Source organism: Bombina bombina, chromosome 1 (assembly GCF_027579735.1).
Source record: "Bombina bombina isolate aBomBom1 chromosome 1, aBomBom1.pri, whole genome shotgun sequence".
Taxonomy (NCBI): domain Eukaryota; kingdom Metazoa; phylum Chordata; class Amphibia; order Anura; family Bombinatoridae; genus Bombina; species Bombina bombina.
Window position 1 is genome coordinate 797,641,184 of NC_069499.1, and position 23,522 is coordinate 797,664,705.

At 40.8% G+C, this 23,522-nt stretch overlaps 1 protein-coding gene across 1 annotated transcript in view; it reads right to left on the minus strand.

Annotated features, from left to right (window-relative positions):
- Positions 1–23,522, minus strand: part of SPIRE2 (spire type actin nucleation factor 2) — a 185,103-nt gene that overhangs the window by 24,244 nt on the left and 137,337 nt on the right. Inside the window, exons 6-12 of the mRNA XM_053699358.1 lie at positions 17,810–17,896; positions 17,606–17,729; positions 17,013–17,176; positions 7,864–8,080; positions 7,632–7,753; positions 6,559–6,693; positions 4,581–4,648 (exon numbers count right to left, since the gene is read on the minus strand). Of these exons, the coding sequence (XP_053555333.1) occupies positions 4,581–4,648; positions 6,559–6,693; positions 7,632–7,753; positions 7,864–8,080; positions 17,013–17,176; positions 17,606–17,729; positions 17,810–17,896 (917 nt within the window). The remainder of the gene's footprint in view (positions 1–4,580; positions 4,649–6,558; positions 6,694–7,631; positions 7,754–7,863; positions 8,081–17,012; positions 17,177–17,605; positions 17,730–17,809; positions 17,897–23,522) is intronic.

Genomic DNA, 23,522 nt, shown 5'->3' on the forward strand with positions numbered 1-23,522 from the left:
CCCGTGGGAACGTAGAATAGGCAACATCTCTGTATGAGATCTTGCTATATGAAAAGATGACGCCTGAACCAAGATGTCATCCAAGTAAGGCACCACCGCTAATCCTTGAGATCTGACCACTGCCAGAAGAGCCCCCAGAACCTTTGTGAAGACTCTGGGAACTGTAGCAAGGCCTAAAGGAAGGGCAACAAATTGAAAGTGCGAGTCCAGGAAGGCAAACCTCAGAAACTGGTGATGATCCCTGTGACTGGGAACATGAAGACATGTGTCCTTCAGGTCTATGGTCATCAACGGAAGAATGGATTGAAGGTCTCCATTTTGAAGGACGGAACTCTGAGGAATTTGTTAAGACACTTTAGGGCTAAAATGGGACAAAAAGTTTGCTCCTTTTTGAGAACCACAAAAAGATTTGAATAGAATCATTGACCCTGTTCCTCTACAGGAACGGGTACAATCACCCCTAGGGAAGATAGGTCCTTTACGCAGTTTAAGAAGGCCTCTCTTTTCACCTGGTTTGCGGATAACCTTGATAGGATAAATCTGCCCCTGGGAGGACAAGGCTTGAATCCTATTCTGTATCCCTGGGATACTATGTCCACAGCCCAAGGGTCTGGGACATTGTGTATCCAAGCCTGCCGAAAAAAGAACAGCTTGCCCCCAACTTAATCCAGAACTGGATCGGGGGCGGACCCTTCATGCTGATTTTGAATCAGTGGATGGCTTCTTGGCTTGCTTCCCCTTATTCCAAGGCTGATTGAACCTCCAGGCGGGCTTGGATTGTTATGGCTTGGAAGAAGTGGAGGAAGACTTCTGTCCTTTGAAGCTACGAAAGGAACGAAAATTAGAATTCTGGCGAGCCTTAGGCCTATTTTTCTTGTCCTGATGTAGGAAAGATCCCTTTCCACCCGTAATTTCAGAAATGATCATCGCCAGACCAGGACCAAATAAAGTCTTGACTTTATAAGGTAAAGACAGAAGCTTTGATTTGGAAGTTACATCCGCAGACCAAGATTTTAACCACAGAGCTCTGTGAGTGAAAACAGCAAAGCTAGACATCTTGGCTCCCAACCTAATTACCTGCATGTTGGCATCACAGATAAAGGTATTGGCCATTTTAAGAGCCTTGATCCTATCCTGGATCTCCTCTATAGAAGTCTCTTCTGAAATTAGTTCAGATAAGGCATCGCAACAATAAGATGCTGCCTTTGCAACCGTAGCAATACTTGCAGCAGGTTTCCACTGTAATCCCTGATAGATGTACATCTTCTTTAAGTAAGCTTCAAGCTTCTTATCCATGGGATCCTTGAAAGAACAACTATCCTCAATAGGAATAGTAATTATTTTGGCTAGAGTAGAGATAGCTCCCTCTACCTTAGGCACAGTGCGCCACGAGTCACGTATAGAGTCAGCAATAGGAATCATTTTCTTAAAGACAGGGGAACGGGAAAAAGAAATCCCTGGTTTATCCCATTCCTGAGCTATAATTCCGACATACGGTCTGGAACTGGGAAAACATCCACAGATGAAGGAACATCATAAACTTTATTAAGTTTACTAGACTTTTTAGGAGTGACAACGACAGATGAGTTGGAGTCATCTAAGGTAGCAAGTACCTCCTTCAGAAGTAATTGGAGGTGTTCAAGCTTAAATCTAAAATTAACCTCTTCTGAATCAGTAGAATTTTCCATCATAGATTCAGAATCTGAGATCTCACCTTCAGAAGCCACTGAAGTATCGTCATCATCAGATAACTTAGGGAGACTAACTAACGCTGAGAGAAAGAATTTTAGACTTTCTCTTCCTCTTACCAGTAACAGGAAAGGCTGACAAAGCTGCAGAAATCGCAGAAGATATTTGCGAAGCAAAATCCCCCGGTAAATAAACACCCCCTGGAGGATGTTGAGACGAACTGCAGGGCACTGCATGTTAAACTGTTAAACCTTGTGACGTTTGAGGGGAAAGCTTAGGCATAGGTAGTACAAAACTATACTGAGAGACAGAAGGCTTTGAGATATTAATCTTATCTTTTAATAATAAAGTCTTATCTATACAAATTGAGCAAAACTGCACAGGAGGAATCACATCTGCCTCCAAGCAAAACAAACATTTTTCAAAGGACCCACTATGTTCATTAGTGTCCATCACTATGAATAAATGGGTCCCCACAAAAGAAAGGAAAAATAAATATAAGCCCAAAAGCAAAAGAATACTGATATTAGTAGAATATAGAAACTGTTTCCTTGAAAGTCAGAAAAAACACTGTTATACCTCAGCTCTGCTGAGGGCTTACCACCTCCTGAAACAATCTATCCCACTAGAATGGAATGAGTAACTGGAGTATCTCCTACATTTAGAGCAGGACCGGAGACAAGATCATCAAAGCAGGAGCCGAAACAGACCCCACACACACTGCTATTAACTCCGCTGTACTTAGAGATCCATAAGCGGAAGTGCGGAGGAACGGTCATGTGACCGCAACTGGAATCAACTGTGCCACACTATTAAAAACGGCGTGCAAGTAAAATAAATAGTAAAAATAACGGAAGCGTTTTAAACTAAAAACGCATAGACCCCATCCAAATAAAGATGAAAATTTCACCCAATGAAAGTAATATCTCTCAAGTAGTTCAGAAATAAAATAAATGAACTCCGTAAAAATACCAAGCCTTATCCTGTCAGCCTCATAAGCCACCTCAACAGTGCCCTTATACTCCATATCCCAATACGGAATAAAGGAAGTCCCAACATTATCCAAGTATTAAAACCACAGGAGCTCTAAGAGTGCTGGTACCTTCTCACCTAGAAGGAAAGCACTTACCTGTGGATCCTGCCGTCAGGCAGGGAATGGCATCTAAAGTGTGGTAGATTCCTTCACTTCTACCAGGGACATGTAGAAAAAGAAAGAACAGCATAACCAACTCTGGTTTTCTATAACAGGGATAGCAATATTTTAGAAGTTAAGCAAAGACAACCTCGCTGCCTTCTAACTGCTAAAAGCCACCACTACTCTTACTAAAGAGATTTACATGGACACAGCTAGACCCCAATCCTTGCTTGCAGGGAAAAGTACTCATTAAAGGATTACATTTTCTCAGACACTCATCTTTGTCATCCTTCCGATCACAGAGGCAAAGAATGACTGGGGGTTATGGGTAAGGGAAGTGACACTTAACAGCTCTGCTGGGGTGCTCTTTGCCTCCTCCTGCTGGCCAGGAGTTGAATATCCCACTAGTAATTGGAATGAAGTCGTGGACTCTCCATACCTTAGGAAAGAAACCGTTATTAACCACTATCACTCGCTTTTGTGGATTCAAAAACATGAAAAGTGCATAGCTAAGAACTTAACTAAAAACTCTACTACTTGAGCAGGATTTTAGCTCTCCATCAGCTTTTGAGAATTACCCTATATGAATTGTAATGAGGACACTCATAGAAATCTATTATCTAAAGAGAAAAAACGCACCTGTGCTATTCAACATGAATACTGTAGCTCACATTAGATCACCGTGCACACAATATATTAACCATGGACATGGACTAATACCGCAGCAAAAATGCAACCAATATGGTTTATCCTCCATAATGTTTGTATTTTTGCGCTCCATTTGTAATCTGTCCCTATTTCAGCAATTAATCACTGCACAAAGTGTCTGTGGACAAAAGTAAATGTTCTAAAGGCATTTAAGACTGTTATGTTGCTAAAAGCTTCATGCATTTTATCTCCTTTACTGTGGCCAGTTCGGAAACTGGAGCGGTGGAAAAAACAAATTTCTCAGGGAAATTAGTGGGGAAAAAACCATAATAAATAATGATACAGCATACACTGCAAATATTTTATACAAACATAATGGGCCAGCGAGAAGGGGTTTATCTTGGCTGTTTGCACGCATCTGGGTTTTATGCTCGCATTACAAGTTGAAAGTAAACGCGATTGCTTGAGAGCAATTGCGATTTACTCTAGAATGATAACTGCATCCACAGAGCTCTGGTTAACTGTTTCACGAAACAAAAAAGTGTCAGAAAACACATAACAAAATACATTACAAAGTACAGTTACACTCGTAATAACACTATCTAATAAATATAATTAAAAACAATATTGCAAAAAAGTTATAAGGGCTCAAAGATATGAGGTCTCAGATGTTATAAATATGTATTTCTGAATAAATAGAAGATATTCTGCTATGTGAAGAACATTGGAATGTGAAATATTCATATTTTCATGTTAGGTTAGCGCATTTGAGAATATACGATCGTGTTTGCACGTGAGTAGGGTGTTTTTTTTTTACTTTTTTTCTCCATTGACTTCTATGATGGAATATGTTATTGTGGGTGCGATATCCTAAGTTCGTTTTTTTTGTTTGTTGAGTAAGTGTGGGAGCGAAAACAGTTTACTTTCAATTTGTAATAAGAGCACACCCTGATTTGTGCAAAAAGCTTACTTCTAGCGCAATTAATACTCGAGCGGGAGCATTAAATAGTACTCTACTTGTAATTATATTTGAGTTTAAGGTTCCTTTAAATGTGGTTTACCCTCTCACATCCAACTTTAAAACCTGGAAAATGAGCCAGCACCTTACCTTTTGCAGAAGAGACAACTAGCTGGCCAGGAGAATAATGGGAATTTCACTCTGCAGCAACAACAAACCTGTGAATTAAATAGAAAACGTCAGTATGGCAAGTTCCCTTGGCCATGATTAGAACAAAACTGTCTAGTTTTTTATTTTTGTATCAGTAAAATGAAAGAGATGAACAACAGTCCCCAAATATATTTATGGAAATTGTAAGATTAGATTTGATCATTTTGCCTCTACTTCATATTAGATATGTGCGATTCGTTTCGGATCGATTCGGAAATTCGGAAAATTCGGCGATTCGAATCGAACCGAATTTCCGAATTAAAATACTGCCGAATTACCGAATAAATCCGAATTACTTCGGATTTATTCGGTAAATTCGGATGGCCATGGATTACACTAGTATTGTACAGTATAAGTCTAATCCCACCTAACACTTACCGAAATACCGAACCGAATCCAGCCGAATTTAGTACATAATACTAGTCTAATCCCACCTAACACTTACTGAAATTCCGAAATTCCGAACCGAACCGAATTTATTCGAATCCGAATGAATCCGAAACAAATCCGAACCGAATTTATTCGAATCCGAATGAATCCGAAACAAATCCGAACCGAAATGATTCAAATTTTTCCGAATTCGAATCGCTCCGAACCGATATTCAAAAAAATCTGAATTGATCCGAACCGAACCGAATTTTTTCGCCATGCACATGTCTACTTCATATGCATCTGAGAACTTATTTTCTTTGTGGAGCTGCTCAGCTTTTGTAGGAAAATGTTTTTTAAAGATTACTAAAGTTATAGTGATATTAACAAATATATTGTGCTATTTTTATTGTTTACCTCAATCCCAATATGACATTTGTATTAACTTGCAAGAGGAGTTTATTTTATTTATTTATAAAAAATGGTTTCGCCAGATCTGAATACAGTGACCATTTTAAAATTCATGACTAGTCGATTTGATTTATCAATATCAGTTCATGTAAAAGTCTGTTAATATCAGATATTTAACTTAAAGGGACTCTGAACCCAAATTTTTTCTTTCATGGTTCAGATAGAGCATTCAAATTTAAGCAACTTTCTAATTTACTCCTATTATCAATTTTTCTTCGTTCTCTTGCTATCTTTATTTGAAAAAGAAGGCATCTAAGCTTTTTTTTGGTTTAGGACTCTGGACAGTACTTTTTTATTGGTTGATGAATTTATCCACCAATCAGCAAGGATAACCCAGGTTATTCAAAAATGGGCCGGCATCTAAACTTACATTCTTGCATTTCAAATAAAGATAACAAGAGAATAAATTAAATTTGATAATATGAGTAAATTAGAAAGTTGTTCTCCATTTACTAAGCACCAGGTGACTGTCAGGCCCAGCTCTTATGAGACTGTCCACACAAGAACAGGGGCGACACAGCACAAAAGCTTTTTTGTGTAATGATAACTGTGGGTAGCGCCACAACGACAGCCGGACAGGTTCCCTAGTTGGGAACCTTGTCTGTCAATCTAATATAACTTGAGGCCTTAGAGTTATTTTTAAAAAGGCCATGCAAATGCTCTCCAAAACATAAACTATAGATTAGTAATATCTTAAAATGTTGCAGTTGTTAAGATTTAGTGCATCATAATTCAAGTTACTGGGCACTGAATAATCTTTCAAATGCCCTATAATGGTGTATTTTGATTCCTATTTTGAGACTAAAGATAACTCCCATTCGTTTGGAACATCCTCCCTCATTCTACTAAAGGCAAAACTTTAAGGTTACAATTCTAGTACTGCAGATTCAATGTATGTGCATAAATCTTCATGAATACTTGCACTAGCTATAGAAGCACATTACTTCTCATTACCACTGATGAGCTACACTAGTAACAGGACTGCTATTTCACCTTGCAAATTAACACTTTGCTTTATTTGTCATCAGCCTATTTGCTGGTGTATGTTAGTTGGCACCAGTATCACATCTTTTATTACCTTCCCTTTCTTTATGTTGGTATACAGCTCTTTGCTTGGTAAGAATTTTTCCATCTCTGCCTTCACGAGCACCCTGCGCACGTTCATTACCTCCTCCACCGTCAAGGCCAGCGTGTCCACGGGATGACTGAACTCCTGTACAATAGTATGGCTGTTAGAATGCAGATGAAGTTCTGCAACGCCAACCTGCCACATTACACTCCGATCCAATCATCCACCATTCCACTCAACATATGTATTTCTAAACTTCACTCTGCATTGATCCTTCTGAACACAACATTTCTAGAAATCTAGTTCTCAACTCAATTTTACATTTAGCCTAACTCAGACACAAACAGGTCTGGATTGGCCTTACAGGACACCAGGAGATTTTTTGGCGGGCCGTAGCAGCTAGGGTTAGCCAGCTACAAGTTAAAGGGGTGGTGCTGCTGTATCACCGTTTTTTCTCCTCTAAACTATATGCATTAAAGTCTCATAGTATTTCCTTGTCATTTTTATTTCCTAGACCATGTACCATTTTAGCAGCCCTCCTGGTTTCTAATCAAGTCACATTGTGAGACAGAGTGACACACTGTTTTGAGTGTCTTCTCCAGATCACACTATGGATAAACATTGTCACACTGTGAAAGGGAGTCATAGATGCAATTGGGTTATAGGCTAACTATATAACGACAATCAGGGTTTTTTTTTTGCTTTTTTTTTATTATGAGCTAATAAAAATTAATTCTGAAAAAAAATATTGAGGAAATGAATATCCCAGTAATTCCCTTGAGAAAAATGTGTCGTGTGCATTCAATGGACTCAACGGAATATAGGACTGGTCTTCAAATTTGTCCAGGGCTGCTTTTTATTCCCCGTCTGGCCCTAGACACAGGCTACTATTAGAGAAACGAACTCAGCTCTGCACCCATCATGCTGCATGCCTAATGCTACTATGTAGTTCTGACTACTTTACATACACTTTGCAATGCTCGTTATTCTCTCATTCTAGCTGTGACTTGCACTTCACATCATTCTTTTCATGACCTTTATACAATAATAAGATTTTGTTACTACAGCACAGTTTTACTTACCAGCCAACGGTGCTTTGAGCTTCCCTCTGAGGGGGAGTCAGGTTCCTTCTTTTCCGGTACAGGTCCAAGAGACCTGTGAGATGAGGAGGGTGCACTGGAGCTGCCCTGAGATGGACAAGACGCTGTAGGAGAAAAGCAAATTCATACTATAAGCAGGATTAATATACTGTGGCAGTAATTCTACATCTAACAAATGCACAAGGGGCCCTAGGCTTATCCTCTGATTACTCACTCAGTGACTTGTTCACAGCCCTGGGGTTCCCAGTTACACTGCATGACCGTGCTCTGCCTTCTGTGTTTTGCTGTACTACTGAAGGTCCCCTCTGTGGAATGTGTCCCATCTCACTCTGCAACTGAGCCAGGTCTTGCTCTGAGAAGGAGCGGTCCCGTTTAAGTGGCAGAGGGGCGCTTGTCACCCTCCGAATTTCTGAACTAGGAGAGTCATCTTCCTGCAACATATAACAGCAGCGATATATGACATGACAACTCTAGTCTGTAAAACCAGAGATGGACAATGTCAATCATTTTGATATTCTCTTGATATTCAAAACTAATTCTCTTCTCTCATATCTTCTCACTCCTCAAACCCTAAACGTCTCTTCTCCACTTTCAACACTCTCCTCTATCCACCTGCACCACCCCCCTCATCTGACTTTAGTGCTCAAGACTTGGCAGATTACTTTTTCAACAAAACACTTACCATCAGAAGCAACATCCCACCACAAGACTGCAACCTTTCAACTGCACCCCCGGTCACCCCCTCCAACACTCTCAGTACCTTCCCCCCAACCACTGAGAATGAAGTGAGTTCCCTAATATCTTCCTCACACCTCACCACATGCCCCCTTGACCCTATCCCTTTACATCTAATACCCTCTCTGTCCTCTACCCTCACCCCAGCTCTTACTCACATATTCAACCGATCCCTTACTACTGGTTCATTTCCATCATCATTCAAACATGCAAAGGTCACCCCCATCCTCAAAAAACCCTCCCTCGACCCCAATTCTCTTGCAAACTACCGCCCCATATCACTACTTCCGCTAGCTTCTAAAGTCCTAGAAAAACTAGTTTTCGATCGCCTAACACACTTCCTATCCTCCAACTCACTGCTTGACCCCCTGCAATCTGGCTTCCGTCCCCAACACTCAACTGAGACTGCCCTCACCAAGGTTACGAACGATCTTCTTTCTGCTAAAAAACAGAATTTATGCTTACCTGATAAATTACTTTCTCCAACGGTGTGTCCGGTCCACGGCGTCATCCTTACTTGTGGGATATTCTCTTCCCCAACAGGAAATGGCAAAGAGTCCCAGCAAAGCTGGTCACATGATCCCTCCTAGGCTCCGCCCACCCCAGTCATTCGACCGACGGACAGGAGGAAATATATATAGGAGAAACCATATGATACCGTGGTGACTGTAGTTAGAGAAAATAATTCATCAGACCTGATTAAAAAACCAGGGCGGGCCGTGGACCGGACACACCGTTGGAGAAAGTAATTTATCAGGTAAGCATAAATTCTGTTTTCTCCAACATTGGTGTGTCCGGTCCACGGCGTCATCCTTACTTGTGGGAACCAATACCAAAGCTTTAGGACACGGATGAAGGGAGGGAGCAAATCAGGTCACCTAAATGGAAGGCACCACGGCTTGCAAAACCTGTCTCCCAAAAATAGCCTCCGAAGAAGCAAAAGTATCACATTTGTAAAATTTGGCAAAAGTGTGCAGTGAAGACCAAGACGCTGCCTTACATATCTGGTCAACAGAAGCCTCGTTCTTGAAGGCCCATGTGGAAGCCACAGCCCTAGTGGAGTGAGCTGTGATTCTTTCAGGAGGCTGCCGTCCGGCAGTCTCATAAGCCAATCGGATAATGCTTTTAAGCCAAAAGGAAAGAGAGGTAGAAGTCGCTTTTTGACCTCTCCTTTTACCAGAATAAACAACAAACAAGGAAGATGTTTGTCTGAAATCTTTAGTAGCCTCTAAATAGAATTTTAGAGCACGGACTACGTCCAAATTGTGTAACAAACATTCCTTCTTTGAAACTGGATTCGGACACAAAGAAGGTACAACTATCTCCTGGTTAATATTTTTGTTGGAAACAACTTTCGGAAGAAAACCAGGCTTAGTACGCAAAACCACCTTATCTGCATGGAACACCAGATAGGGCGGAGAACACTGCAGAGCAGATAATTCAGAAACTCTTCTAGCAGAAGAAATTGCAACCAAAAACAAAACTTTCCAAGATAATAACTTAATATCTACGGAATGTAAGGGTTCAAACGGAACCCCTTGAAGAACTGAAAGAACTAGATTTAGACTCCAGGGAGGAGTCAAAGGTCTGTAAACAGGCTTGATCCTAACCAGAGCCTGAACAAATGCTTGAACATCTGGCACAGCTGCCAGTCTTTTGTGAAGTAAAACAGATAAAGCAGAGATCTGTCCCTTCAGAGAACTTGCAGATAATCCTTTCTCCAAACCTTCTTGTAGAAAGGATAGAATCTTAGGAATTTTTATCTTGTTCCATGGGAATCCTTTAGATTCACACCAACAGATATATTTTTTCCATATTTTATGGTAAATTTTTCTAGTTACAGGCTTTCTAGCCTGAATCAGAGTATCTATTACAGAATCTGAAAACCCACGCTTTGATAAAATCAAGCGTTCAATCTCCAAGCCGTCAGTTGGAGGGAAACCAGATTCGGATGTTCGAATGGACCCTGAACAAGAAGGTCCTGTCTCAAAGGTAGCTTCCATGGTGGAGCCGATGACATATTGACCAGGTCTGCATACCAAGTCCTGCGTGGCCACGCAGGAGCTATCAAGATCACCGAGGCCCTCTCCTGATTGATCCTGGCTACCAGCCTGGGGATGAGAGGAAACGGTGGGAATACATAAGCTAGGTTGAAGGTCCAAGGTGCTACTAGTGCATCTACTAGGGTCGCCTTGGGATCCCTGGATCTGGATCCGTAGCAAGGAACCTTGAAGTTCTGACGAGACACCATCAGATCGATGTCTGGAATGCCCCATAATTGAGTTATTTGGGCAAAGATTTCCGGATGGAGTTCCCACTCCCCCGGATGGAATGTCTGACGACTCAGAAAATCCGCTTCCCAATTTTCCACTCCTGGGATGTGGATCGCAGACAAGTGGCAGGAGTGATCCTCCGCCCATTGAATTATCTTGGTCACTTCGCCAGGGAAGTCCTTGTTCCCCCCTGATGATTGATATATGCAACGGTCGTCATGTTGTCTGACTGAAACCTTATGAATTTGGCCTTTGCTAGTTGAGGCCAAGCTCTGAGAGCATTGAATATCGCTCTCAGTTCCAGAATGTTTATCGGGAGAAGAGACTCTTCCCGAGACCATAGACCCTGAGCTTTCAGGGATTCCCAGACCGCGCCCCAGCCCACTAGGCTGGCGTCGGTCGTGACAATGACCCACTCTGGTCTGCGGAAGCTCATTCCCTGTGACAGATTGTCCAGGGTCAGCCACCAACGGAGTGAATCTCTGGTCTTTTGATCTACTTGAATCGTCGGAGACAAGTCTGTATAATCCCCATTCCACTGTCTGAGCATGCACAGTTGTAATGGTCTTAGATGAATTTGTGCAAAAGGAACTATGTCCATTGTTGCAACCATCAATCCTATTACTTCCATGCACTGCGCTATGGAAGGACGAGGAACAGAATGAAGTACTTGACAAGAGCTTAGAAGTTTTGATTTTCTGACCTCTGTCAGAAAAATCCTCATTTCTAAGGAATCTATTATTGTTCCCAAGAAGGGAACTCTTGTTGACGGGGACAGAGAACTTTTTTCTTTGTTCACCTTCCATCCGTGAGATCTGAGAAAGGCTAGGACGATGTCCGTATGAGCCTTTGCTTTTGACAGGGACGACGCTTGAATCAGGATGTCGTCCAAGTAAGGTACTACTGCAATGCCCCTTGGTCTTAGAACCACTAGAAGGGACCCTAGTACCTTTGTGAAAATCCTTGGAGCAGTGGCTAATCCAAATGGAAGTGCCACAAACTGGTAATGCTTGTCCAGAAAAGCGAACCTTAGGAACTGATGATGTTCCTTGTGGATAGGAATATGTAGGTACGCATCCTTTAAATCCCCGGTAGTCATAAATTGATTTTCCTGGATAGTAGGTAGGATCGTTCGAATAGTTTCCATTTTGAACGATGGTACCCTGAGAAATTTGTTTAGGATCTTTAGATCCAAAATTGGTCTGAATGTTCCCTCTTTTTTGGGAACTATGAACAGATTGGAATAAAATCCCATTCCTTGTTCTCTTATTGGAACTGGATGTATCACTCCCATCTTTAACAGGTCTTCTACACAATGTAAGAATGCCTGTCTCTTTATTTGGTTTGAAGATAATTGAGACCTGTGGAACCTTCCCCTTGGGGGTAGTTCCTTGAATTCCAGGAGATAACCTTGAGAAACTATTTCTAGCGCCCAAGGATCCTGAACATCTCTTGCCCAAGCCTGAGCAAAGAGAGAAAGTCTGCCCCCCACTAGATCCGGTCCCGGATCGGGGGCTATCCCTTCATGCTGTTTTGGTAGCAGTGGTAGGCTTCTTGGCCTGCTTACCCTTGTTCCAGCCTTGCATTGGTTTCCAGGCTGGTTTGGGTTGTGAAGTATTACCCTCTTGCTTAGAGGATACAGAATTAGAGACTGGTCCGTTTCTGCGAAAGGGACGAAAATTAGGCTTATTATTAGCCTTAAAAGACCTATCCTGTGGGAGGGCGTGGCCCTTTCCCCCAGTGATGTCTGAAATAATCTCTTTCAAATCAGGTCCAAATAATGTTTTACCTTTGAAAGGAATGTTAAGCAATTTTGTCTTGGAAGACACATCCGCTGACCAAGACTTTAGCCAAAGCACTCTGCGCGCCACGACAGAAAACCCTGAATTTTTCGCCGCTAATCTAGCTAATTGCAAAGCGGCATCTAAAACAAAAGAGTTAGCCAATTTAAGTGCTTGAACTCTGTCCATAACCTCCTCATACGAAGATTCTTTACTGAGCGATTTTTCTAGTTCCTCGAACCAGAAACACGCTGCCGTAGTGACAGGAACAATGCATGAAATTGGTTGTAGAAGGTAACCTTGCTGTACAAAAATCTTTTTAAGCAAACCCTCTAATTTCTTATCCATAGGATCTTTGAAAGCACAACTATCTTCGATAGGAATAGTAGTGCGTTTGTTTAGAGTAGAAACCACCCCCTCGACCTTGGGGACTGTCTGCCATAAGTCCTTTCTGGGGTCGACTATAGGAAATAATTTCTTAAATATAGGGGGGGGAACAAAAGGTATGCCGGGCCTTTCCCACTCTTTATTTACTATGTCCGCCACCCGCTTGGGTATAGGAAAAGCGTCGGGGGGCACCGGAACCTCTAGGAACTTGTCCATCTTACATAATTTCTCTTGAATGACCAAATTGTCACAATCATCCAGAGTAGATAACACCTCCTTAAGCAGTGCGCGGAGATGTTCTAATTTAAATTTAAATGTCACAACATCAGGTTCAGCTTGATGAGAAATTTTTCCTGAATCTGAAATTTCTCCATCAGACAAAACCTCCCTCATGGCCCCTTGAGATTGGTGTGAGGGTATGTCAGAACAGTTATCATCAGCGTCCTCTTGCTCTTCAGTGTTTAAAACAGAGCAATCACGCTTTCTCTGATAAGTAGGCATTTTGGATAAAAGATTTGCTATGGAGTTATCCATTACAGCCGTTAATTGTTGCATGGTAATAAGTATTGGCGCACTAGATGTACTAGGGGCCTCCTGTGTGGGCATAACTGGTGTAGACACAGTAGGAGATGATGTAGTATCATGTTTACTCCCCTCATTTGAGGAATCATCTTGGGCAATATCATTATCTGTTGCATTACTGTCCTTACTTTGTTTGGACACTATGGCACAATTATCACATAAATTTAAATGGGGAGACACATTGGCTTTCATACATATAGAACATAGCTTATCTGATGGTACAGACATGTTAAACAGGCTTAAACTTGTCAACAAAGCACAAAAAACGTTTTAAAATAAAACCGTTACTGTCACTTTAAATTTCAAACTGAAAACACTTTATTACTGAATATGTGAAAAAGTATGAAGGAATTGTTCAAAATTCACCAAAATTTCACCACAGTGTCTTAAAGCATTAAAAGTATTGCACACCAAATTTCAGAGCTTTAACCCTTAAATTAACGGAACCGGAGCCGTTTTTACATTTAACCCCTATACAGTCCCAGAATGAGGCTCTGTCTATAACTAGAAAGGTCCCCATCTGAAAAAGGTGTCCAACACAGTGCCTGCCGTTTTTCTAAACGTTCCCCAAGATTATAATACCAATAATTAGTTAGAATCTGCATAATATGCCTAGTAAAGCAACTGTTTTAGCCCAGAAAAATGTCTACCAGTTTTTAAGCCCTTTTTTAAGCCCTTTATTCTTTTATGTTTAACTAAGAAAATGGCTTACTGGTCCCCATGAGGGGAAATGACAGCCTTCCAGCATTACATGGTCTTGTTAGAAATATGGCTAGTCATACCTTAAGCAGAAAAGACTGCTAACTGTTTCCCCCAACTGAAGTTACTTCATCTCAACAGTCCTGTGTGGAAACAGCAATTGATTTCAGTTACTGTCTGCTAAAATCATCTTCCTCTTACAAACAGAAATCTTCATCCTTTTCTGTTTCAGAGTAAATAGTACATACCAGCACTATTTTAAAATAACAAACACTTGATAGAAGAATAAAACTACATTTAAACACCAAAAAACTCTTAACCATCTCCGTGGAGATGTTGCCTGTGCAACGGCAAAGAGAATGACTGGGGTGGGCGGAGCCTAGGAGGGATCATGTGACCAGCTTTGCTGGGACTCTTTGCCATTTCCTGTTGGGGAAGAGAATATCCCACAAGTAAGGATGACGCCGTGGACCGGACACACCAATGTTGGAGAAACAATGGCCACTATTCTATACTTATCTTACTTGACCTGTCTGCTGCCTTTGACACTGTTGACCATCCCCTCCTCTTACGGACTCTCAGCTCCCTTGGACTCTGTGACATTGCCCTCTCCTGGATCCACTCTTATCTCTCTAAAAGATCCTTTTCTGTCTCATTTGCTGGTGACTCATCCTCTCCACTGTCTCTGTCTGTTGGAGTACCTCAAGGCTCTGTTCTAGGCCCTCTACTCTTCTCTATTTATACTTCCTTGCTGGGTCAACTTATTAGTAGCTATGGCTTCAACTATCACCTCTATGCTGATGATACTCAGATCTACCTATCCACCCCTGCACTCTCTCCGTCTGTCCTTTCCCACATCAGCAGCTGCTTATCTGGCATTTCTTCCTGGATGGCCTCTCACCACCTAAAAATCAACATGTCCAAGACTGAGCTTCTTCTAATCCCCCCAACTAATTCTACTCCAGTTTCTAACTTTACTATCACTGTCGGTGACACCACTATCTCCCCATCACCCCAAGTCCGCTGCCTTGGAGTTACACTCGACTCCAATCTGTCCTTCATACCCCACATCCAATCGCTCTCTTCATCCTGTCGCAACCACCTACGCAATATCTCCAAAATCCGTCCTTTTCTGAGCGCTGAAACTACTAAACAGCTAATCCATTCCCTAGTAATTTCCCGGCTTGACTACTGTAACAACCTACTAACTGGCCTTCCTCTCTCCCGCCTCTCCCCCCTTCAATCCATCCTAAATGCCTCTGCTAGGCTAATCCACCTCTCCCGACGCTCTGTATCTGCCGCACCCCTCTGTGAGTCCCTTCACTGGCTCCCCATTCACAGCAGAATTAAATTAAAAATTCTCACTTTGACCTACAAAGCCCTTACCAATGCAGCCCCCCCATACCTGTCCTCACTCATCAACAAATATACTCCAGCCCGTCCCCTAAGATCCAACAACGATCTACTCCTTGCCTCTTCTACCATCACCTCCTCTCATGCTAGACTACAGGACTTCTCTCGTGCGGCACCAACCCTCTGGAATGCACTTCCTCGTGCTGTCAGACTTTCCCCCAACCTCTCCTCCTTTAAACGCTCCCTAAAGACCTTCTTGTTCAGGGAAGCCTATAACCAAATCAGTAACTAATGAATTCCACTTGCCTAATAGTTGCCCTCATCTAACTTCACACTAACATCACTCCCACCTTTGCAGTCCGCACCTCCTGTTTCTCACCCTCCTACCCATTTAGATTGTAAGTTCCCACGGGAACAGGGCTCCCAATTCCCCCTGTATTTGTTTGTTAAATTTTGTCTGGTGTCTCATATTGTACTGTCCTTTTATCTTTGTTACCTATGAACAGCGCTGCGGAATCTGTTGGCGCTTTATAAATAAAGAATAATAATAATAATAATTTGTGTTTATTTTGTTATATTTGCTTTTTTTGCTATTGCCACTAGATGTCAGTATACTTTGCAAATAAGAATTGCATCTATGACCAGCATGATTCCATGAATTATATTACAGTTATCTGTAAAAACCAAAAAAAAAAACTATAACATTTATATTATAAAGTAGATGTATTTTGGGAATTATTTATTTGGTTTATTAAGGGTTTTGACTTGTTTTAACATAGACATATTGGTCAGCCAATCTCATAATAGATATTTTGTCCTCTCCTATAACAATATGATTGGGTGTTGAGATTTTCTCACTTATTAATCTTAGGAGTTTTGTGATTTGAAGATCAAAATATCTGTCAACCTTTCCTACTAGATTACTAGTTGTTAGTACTATTTAACCATTAGGTAAACCTAGCTCCACTACACCTGAGGAAGGGGTGTGGCTATAAAACATGTATTGAGTTTGGAGTCTGGCACACTAGTGGAACAGCTGTTTAAATTCCAGTGCAAGTGTCATTTTTTATTGTCACTATTGTTTTATTGTATACAATGTGAGCATTTTTCTGAAGTGTTTCTTGCTATTAAAGATAATAGCACTATTGTATTGTTTATGCCACCTTTCTGGCACTATTCCTTTCATTTTTGCTCTGAATAGCTGTTTCTCAGGAGGTCAGATTTTTACATAATATTGAAAGTATTTTTGTTTTGTTTCTGTTTGTTTTTTGTCATGAAGGGGCTCTCCTTTATTTGCAATATTTTAATGTGTTGGCAACATTTGCCAACTTCTCAACAATTACGCCGTTTTTTATGCTGAAATGTTCAGCCTGCTATAAAGATACTGGTATAAAGTAATTCTAAGCCAATTGTAACTAAGGTGCAGTTCCATCGCATATTCCTGTGGTACACTCAACCAAAGCAGCAAACATCAAACAAATGGCAGCCCACTGCAAAATACTTAATATTGTTCCCCGATTTTTGGGTTTAGGAAAGTATCCAATTCACTCTACCTCAGAGAGGCTCATCTCCTCCATTTCTGCCAATGTAGGGGCCTTCAGAAGGATGCGAGGTCGTGGTCTGGGGCCTGCAGACTCTGGAAGTGAGAGGTTTATGCAAGATGTAGACTTCAAGTCAGTGGAGCAAGCGTCAACAATGCAGGGGAGTGAGCCAAATCCTGAGAGGTAAAAGAAATGTTCCGTAACCGCTTTTTCTATTCCCATACTCAATTTTCCACATATAGAAATGTATTATTATACTCCCCTCTTACCATGAAAACTCACTACTACTGTACTGACACCAAATGAAGAAAACTCTATTTCATCACTACAAACCTGACAAATTGTCTTCTTTCCTATGTCACATTCTGTCCTTCCTACCTACAGCTATACTACTGCACCCCAATCCAGCACTATTATTGGTTATTGTCCATTAATCCAGTATTGGAACCTCAGACAAACAGCTATATCTTCTACTTCAGCTGCCCCTGCCTCAAAGACCCCCTGGCTTTTTGTGTATTCCCACTGCAGAAAAAAACATAAACACACAGACAAACACAGCTACAACTGCATTTTGATACAATAGAGCTATCTGCAGCATAAGCTACCTTTTTGCCCTCGTCCCTGGGTCTCCACACGGCGTAGTTTTGGTTCTTGTTTGATTTCATCCAGTATTTTCTCATGAAGACTTCTCTGTCTGATAGGTAATGGAGGCAAGTTTCTTTTAGAGACCTGTGGAAAAAAAAGGCATGCTATAAACCTACATTGCCGTTGTTTTACACAATACTTATGGCACATTAAATCTTGGTTACCGGTTTTAGTGGGGGCCGTGATCTTATGAAATCCAGGATCAATTCGTGGGCATCTTTCTTCACCATTGGAGGGATGTCTCCTCCGACCTGTAAAACACAAAATGGTATAGATATGTAAGGAAAACATTTAGCGATACTGAGGTAGAAAAAATATATTTTTACAGCATAAGGTATTTCCCTTATAATATGGAGTCTGGGTCACATACCATGATACCCTTAAAGTGATAGTAAATCCTAGCGTTTTTGAAATGCTAGGATTTACCAGTGGAACAAATAAAGGGGACTTTCAGTCATGAAGTATAAAATACTCATGCTAAAAGTTCTTTTATTTGTCTGAAGCATTCGCCGCGCTGAGCTCCTCAGGCAGCCCACTGCAGAACGCTATTTTTCAGTGAGGTGATGTTTCCATTCTATTATGCCAGATAGTTAGCACGCTATTAGCTAAAATCAAATCAGTGATAAAATAGCGTTCTGCCGTGGGCTGCCTGAGGTGCTGAGCGTGGTGAACGCTGCAGACAAATAAAGGAACTTTCAGCATGAAGTATTTTATATTTCATGACTGAAAGTCCCCTTTATTTGTTGCACTGATAAATCCTAGCATTTAAAAAAACGCTAGGATTTACTATCACTTTAAATCAATAAACTCTCAAGTTAAATGTTAACTGCTAACATTAGTACCCTGGAAAGGACAATAATTACAGTATTGTTAAAATGGTATTCTATTATTTACTATTTAAATATTTAATACGTATATCCAAACAATTTTAAGGTAAATTTTATGTTTCTTTAAAATAATAATGCATTGGTGACCTAAATATGTACAAAAGTGGAGCAGCTTTATGTCAGACACCTAATTACAAAGAAGCTTGAATAATACTCTATATAACAGTGGCTTATATACTGCTCTTTCAAAGATTGTGTAAAACCATAATTCTTAAAGGGACATAATACTCATATGCTAGATCACTTGAAACTGATGCAGTATAACTGTAAAAAGCTGACAGGAAAATATCATCTGAGCATCTCTATGTAAAAAAGAAAGATATTTTACCTCACAATCTCCTCAGCTCAGCAGACAGAGTAAGTTCTGTGTTAACAGTTATACTCAGCTGCTCCCAGCTGCAGGTTAAAAAAAAAAAAAAATGAAGAAATGAACAGCAGCCAATCAGCATCAGCAGTGCTGAGGTCATGAACTCTTTTACAGTGATCTCATGAGATTTCACTTAACTCTCATGAGATTTCATAGCAAACTTCCTTTAAACTGAATAGGGAAATAAGATGAGAGTGCACGTAAGCTCGCCCCTTCCACTGTCCCGGGACAGACATACTGATTTGCTGCTTAGAAGTCCTTTACAATGGGATGTGGCTACTGAGGAACTTTTGAGGTAAAATATCTTTCTTTTTTACATAGAGATGTTCAGGTGATATTTTCTAGTCAGCTTTTTATAGCTATGCTGCATCACTTTCAAGTGTTTAAACATTTGGGTATTATGGCCCTTTAACCATTTATTTTCTTATCAACAAAATTCCAATACATGCAAACCGCTTGTGTTTTAATAAGTTGGTCAACTCCAGTTGTACCAGCGATAATTCTGGAACATCCGGTGTAGGGATCGGAAATTTTTCCTGATTCCATGCACAAAATAATTAATCAAAATGTTAAAATATTAGCAGATATTAAAGCTTTTCTTTTTCTTAGCTTTCAGAGAAAAAAAATACACTTGTTTCCAATCTAGCTGAGAAGGGCTTGTTTACATTACTTGCTGATGGCTGTGGCCTTTAGAAGATATTTAGTACAATAAGTTTAACTGTTTTTTATTTTTTTAGAAGGTGTGGGGGGGGCACTGCTGCTTGGTGAAAGAATATAGTTTTTAGAGTCACGCAAAACTGAAGCAAGAGAGAGAGACAGAGTTAGCATGGAGCAGTTGATTATTTGAGAACTGAGATCCGATTGCAAACTAGATTGACACAGTCCTGATGCTCATGGGTTAAGTGCAAGACTTTGTAAGTACAGATTAAATAAACCTGTAAGCAAATGAAACTTGAACAGGAACTTTAACTGAACACAGAAACCTGCCTCCAGCAGAAAAAAAGAATAGAACAACCTGATGCCAAAGTAGACTTTGTTGAAACATCTACAAAGTGTTTTGTTGTCTGATGAGATAGTTTTTCCTGTGTGTGATTACAGTGATCTGTCTTCCTGCCAGTGTATACCATTTTTAATGTTTAATTAACCATTAACACCTCCAAGCTATGTATTGCTTAACGGTTAACGTATAAAACTTAATAGGCACCAATGTGAATAGAGGACGTAACCACAAAATACATTTATAATTGCTAATGACTGCCTGGTATATTTGATTGCATTTGTTTTCATTCCCTGTTGTTCAGTGTCTAGACATTCTAACATTTTTAATTATATTCTCTTTATTTTAAATATAAACAAGCATTCAGTTGTTAAATGAGTTATAAATTAAAGGGTGATTTGCTCACTATGGGCCACATTACAAGTGGAGCTGTATTCAGCTCTCCTGTTGGAAAGCTAATACTGTTGAAAGTAAACTTGTAACAAATGCGGGTTAGCATGAGTATAATAAGTTGAAAGTAAAAAGATAGCATGCAAGCAAGCCGTGCTGGGACATGGCAGCACACTAGGAGAGTTCCGTAGTAGCCAACGCTCACACTAAATAACAAGGCGCCCAGAGAGTCTTTACCTCATCAATCGTAGCCCCAAAGTGCATCTAAGACCTGGGACACAAAGGGATTATCTGCTGCCAGCTTTTCAGTGTAATTGGCAGGAAAGTAGTTTACAAGATCCCGGAGCGCTGCCATTTTGGAAAACGGCCTAGTGCCGCATAGCTCACATATGCTCTGCTACACAAGTTGGCTACCGGATAGAGACATTGGAACGATCAGACAACAACTACTGCACGCCCCTTAAAGCACAAAATGAGAACTGCCCCTGCATTGAGCCCTATATCGCTCTATCGCTAACGGCCAAACAGACACCCACATGGAGTTACAGCAGTCGTATCCAGGGGTGAGATTGTGAGTATTCAGGGACGATCTAACATCCCCGTTACACTGATAGCAAACTTAATGTTATATTGTACTCTTATCTTTCTAAAACTGTGCTAAAAATAGATAACCAAGCTCTGCCACTATATATAACACCAGGCCTGGAAGCGCTGACTAGAATTTAAAAAGAGCCTTCTAAGAAGTAAAAAACTACGACAAAATGATAGTTAAGGAAGGGGCTGCTATCCATATTAATTTTCTCAAACAAAGGCTGATAAGGACGCTAAATAACAAGCTATATTATATCCTTCCTAATAGCTATCTCTGGACATATTTTTATTAAGCAACTAAAATGACACCTAAGAAAGAGTATGGATAAACACACAAAACCACCAACTTTAGCATTATCTGTCTCCTCCTTTTTCCAAGCAATGGACCAAGCTGCAAATGTAAGCCCACCTCTCAACGGCCCTCATACAGCAGCTCAAGCTTCAGGGGACCCACCAAACCAACAAGACTCACTGCAAGCTATCCAAATAAAACTTGCGACCCTGCCCTCTAAATCAGATTTAGAATCTTTAAAATCATTTATAAAAGAAGAGCTGAGATACCTCAAAAAATACCTAAATGAAATGGGTTAGAGGATTGACTACCTAGAAGAGGGACAAGACACCCTGAATAACTTAGTCAGTTCGAATACACAACAAATCTCTATCCAGGACTCAATGATGCAGTCATTACAAGATAAAGTCAAGGACTTAGACAACAGCAGGCGCAGGAATAACATGCGTATACGGGGAATCCCTGAAGACGTCACACAGGAGCATCTTAAAGCTTATCTAAAAGGACTCTTCATGCAACTCCTACCTCAATCTCCACCTATTCCTAATGAGGATATTGAAAGGGCAAATAGGGCATTACGCCCCCCTCCCAAGCCACCATTAGCCCCAAGAGATGTAATTATCCGGGTTTCTAAGATTCACTGCAAAGGAAGAAATCTGGCAAGCGGCTAGATCTAGTCAAACCATCACTTACCAAGGTCACTCTCTCCAAATTTATCAAGACCTCAGCCTATACACAATTCAGAGGCGCAAAGAGATAAAATCCATACCGTCAACACTTTAGGAACACCACCTAAAATATCGCTGGAGTTTCCCTTTCAGCCTTATCGCTTCACATAATGGCTCACAAACCATCTACAAAGATTTCAAGGACCTAGACCAGTTATCAAGAGCACTCAACATTAAGTTTCCCCCACCAATGGACTCTACACTCAATCTACTACCTATACCTACAGAAGCAAGTCCATACAACCCAAAAGAACAAGTGCCACAATGGTGTAGAGTGCAATAGAAAAGGAGAAAAACAGCCCCCCCCCCCTATCTGAAGAAGAAAGGCTGGCCTAGTGAATACCACAAACTTCTAAATACCTGCCACCAGCTTATCTTTTTTCACTCTGACTTTGATCAAAATGGATCTATGGACTTGGACGCTGTGGGGACTTGAAGTGCTTGTGGGTGATATAACACTAATTAAGGTGCTGTTTTCTTTTTGATATCTGCTGTACTGTGTATACTTTATTATTACCCTAGTTAGTTAGCTTCTTTGTAGCCCTTTATAGAAGAAGTACGTTACAGTCTTAGTCTAAGACATGCAGTTCCCGTAATTACTTATTACCCTGAAACCTCCGTACACTAGTGACTCCTGTCCCTAGTAGTTGTTAGTGACTGCCCTTACTAACGAAGGACTCTTCTATGGCCCCTCCAGTTATAAGTTACATACCCCTATTTGAGAGTTAGTTAGGCAACATTCCTACCCCCGTTATGGTGTATGACTCAACAAATACACTTACTACAAATGTTATTTACCATTCATGTTTGCGACTGTACTTGCTTGTTCTCTACTAAATGTTTGTCTCCAATTAGACACTCAGGTTTATTAATTGCCGTACTTTATATATGTTTTTATGGTCCTAATTTGTCAGTTGCTGATCCCCCAACACAGTCATGGATAACACATTTTCAAATGTTAAAATAATATCCCATAATGTCAAGGGCCTCAATATCCCCCAGAAGAGGTCAATGGCCCTGAGGGATTATAAAAAGAATGAAAGTGACATAATACTACTTCAAGAGACTCACTTTAAGAGGGGTCACAAACCTAAAACGTCCCTCAATAAATTTGGCTCAGTTGTCATCTCATTCCACTAAATATAATGGGGTGGGCATAATAATTAACAAAAAAACAGAATTTATGCTTACCTGATAAATTACTTTCTCCAACGGTGTGTCCGGTCCACGGCGTCATCCATTACTTGTGGGAAATGTTCTCCCCCACAGGGAAAGGCAAGGAGAGCACACAGCAAGAGCTGTCCATATAGCTCCCCCTCTGGCTCCGCCCCCCAGTCATTCGACCGACGGTTAGGAGAAAAAGGAGAAACTATAGGGTGCCGTGGTGACTGTAGTGTATAAAGAAAAAAATTTCAACCTGATTAAACAAAAAAACCAGGGCGGGCCGTGGACCGGACACACCGTTGGAGAAAGTAATTTATCAGGTAAGCATAAATTCTGTTTTCTCCAACATTGGTGTGTCCGGTCCACGGCGTCATCCATTACTTGTGGGAACCAATACCAAAGCTTTAGGACACGGATGAAGGGAGGGAGCAAATCGGGTTACCTAAACGGAAGGCACCACG